Below are 2,429 nucleotides of genomic sequence, written 5' to 3'. Positions count from 1 at the left end.
CTTGTCAAATTGAAAAAGAAAGAAAAAAAATATTCTACATAAAAAAGTATTGGATACTATTATAAGTAATGTGAATCCTTTTGAAGAAAACATGATTTCACCTAAAATAGACCAATATCACACTAATAAGAGTATTTTTGAGTTATCATGGCCCAACACATCTTAGGTGATTGATTTATTAGTGTAAAGATTTGATTATACTGTATATATATTATGTATAGAAATAGCAACAAATTATAAAAGGCACATGAAACATTACTGAACTGTATAGTTTAGAATTTCATAAAGAAGCCATAAAAGTATATACATAATGCAAAAGTGCACATAACAACAAATAAAATTAAACAACTCAAAATTTCTCCCTTGGTTTTTCACCTTCCACCACTTGCTCTTTTTTTCTTTTTTTTTTTACTTTCTAAAAACTTTTTTTAAACTCTAAAAACAAATACAAGCCCTCAAAGGCTAAACAAACTTTTATCTATGATAAACTCAAAAGCAAGATAAGATTATAAGAGTTACTCTTTTTTTGTGTTTTTTTTTTTTTTTGGTTTTATTTTGCATTCTCATTTTCTAATTACTTGCCTAATTAATCTTGGCTTCTTTAGCTGTCAAGAAGTCTAATATTTAACAGCTCCAACTTTTTTTTTATATATGTTAATGGAATGAAACCTTTTGTCTATATATCTTTTCTTCAATCTCCAACCACCAAAATGATCCAACTACTCATAATCTCTCTTTTCCCCCACCACCATTATATGTATTCATTTTCTTCATAATATTTCCTAACTTTCTTTATTGTGAAGTTATGAGTTGTGGGGTGCATTGTAATTCTCAAAAGATCACACCAAAACTCTCATTCAACTATATCATAATAACTTGACAAAAGGCCTTCTTTCCACTTAATATTTTCACCCATCCATCTCTAAGTATCCACTTCATAAGGTGTATTTAGCTTTCTCCTCTTCACTGGACTATTATGAGATGAATTCGACCGCGACTCAACTCCTGAGCCATCAGTTCTGTAACTTAAACATGCTGCATCCAACACACCAATTGGACTCTGAGGAACAGATGTGATTGAAGAAGCAATTGGAACTTTAACTAAGTCACTTGCTAAAGACAATTCTTGAATCAATTCAATACACTTCATCAATTTATCCTGAAAAGTTAAGAGTAAAGATGAAAACTTTAGTATGGTTGTAAGTTAATCAACATGGAAATGATCAAATTTTGTACTAATGAGTTTTTAGGACCACTATATTTACCTTTTGTACATGCTGAACTAGAGCAGATAGTGCTTTGTCACTGTCTACTGTCTCAGTTTTTACTGCAAATGAGATTGCTACTGCTGCTGCAATCACAGAAGGCTTGAATTCCAAGAAGTGAATTCCTGCATTGAATTTTTTCACCCACTCAAAAGTTAGTCCATCAAACAAGCACAAATCAAGATCATAATTGTCTCAAGATTAAATGGTATTTCACCTTTTAGTGTGCTTAGTATGAGTTCAACTGATTTATTGATCGAAGATATTTGATCGTTATTTATCTTCTTGATGAAATAATCTATGTAAGAGAATGGGGTGATAGCCTGCATTCTCCATTTCAATGTGGTCAACACAAGTAGCTCCATTCTTTGTATTGTTTTAGCTTCAAATACAAACTTTGCATCCCCTCCCTGTCGATCAATTCATCATCGCAAATTCACAATTAGCAACAACAACATAACCAATGTAATCCCACGAATGTACTTATGAAAAATTCACCTGTAAATCTAGAGACAGAGGAACATCAGTCTCCTCCATTTTGGCAGCAATCGACAGACAAGCTACGCCAAGTAACTGCATCATCCAAGCCTTTTCCTTCTGTGGAAACAACAATAGATGTTATAACTTATAAGCAATGTGATTGAATGGAACTAAACACAAAGCAATACTACCAAATTCAGTAATCAAAGAACTTACAGGCAAGTCATAAGCAGAAAGGAATCTATCAAGATAGTTGACAGCCAAATATGCACACATTGGACCAAAATTGAACTGTGAATGAACCTGCAAGAACCGATCCACCGTTAGATTTACTCGATATCCAACTCGAACAATAATAAATACAATTAGTAACTGATAATCAATCACATATCTACAGTGTGAAACACAAGAAGCAGAACAAACAAGTAAAGAGGTAAAAAAAATCATGTACTAGACAGCTAAGAGTTGGTGAAACAGTAAAAAAAGATCCAAAACATAAAAAGTGAAATCCTACACAAACTCATTTAACATATCAGTATTAGCTGACAATTAAACAAAACACCAAAAGGATTCCCCACAAACCCCATTCATGTTTTGTGTGAATGTATTGCAAAAAGTTTAACCATGATAAAGTAAAAAACCAAGAATCATTTACCCCACCCCACCCCCTCCCCCCACCCCACA

At 32.7% G+C, this 2,429-nt stretch overlaps 1 protein-coding gene across 1 annotated transcript in view; it reads right to left on the bottom strand.

Moving 5' to 3' along the window:
• Positions 1-254: 254 nt before the first annotated feature.
• LOC102587746 (cyclin-D2-1-like) overlaps positions 255-2,429 on the bottom strand; it is a 4,118-nt gene continuing 1,943 nt past the window's right edge. The window contains exons 2-6 of the mRNA XM_006338027.2: positions 1,962-2,048; positions 1,764-1,862; positions 1,483-1,675; positions 1,266-1,390; positions 255-1,159 (exon numbers count right to left, since the gene is read on the bottom strand). Of these exons, the coding sequence (XP_006338089.1) occupies positions 923-1,159; positions 1,266-1,390; positions 1,483-1,675; positions 1,764-1,862; positions 1,962-2,048 (741 nt within the window). The 3' untranslated portion in view covers positions 255-922. The remainder of the gene's footprint in view (positions 1,160-1,265; positions 1,391-1,482; positions 1,676-1,763; positions 1,863-1,961; positions 2,049-2,429) is intronic.

Source organism: Solanum tuberosum, unplaced genomic scaffold (genome assembly GCF_000226075.1).
Source record: "Solanum tuberosum cultivar DM 1-3 516 R44 unplaced genomic scaffold, SolTub_3.0 scf00002, whole genome shotgun sequence".
NCBI lineage: Eukaryota > Viridiplantae > Streptophyta > Magnoliopsida > Solanales > Solanaceae > Solanum > Solanum tuberosum.
This window is presented reverse-complemented; position numbering and strand designations above follow the sequence as displayed.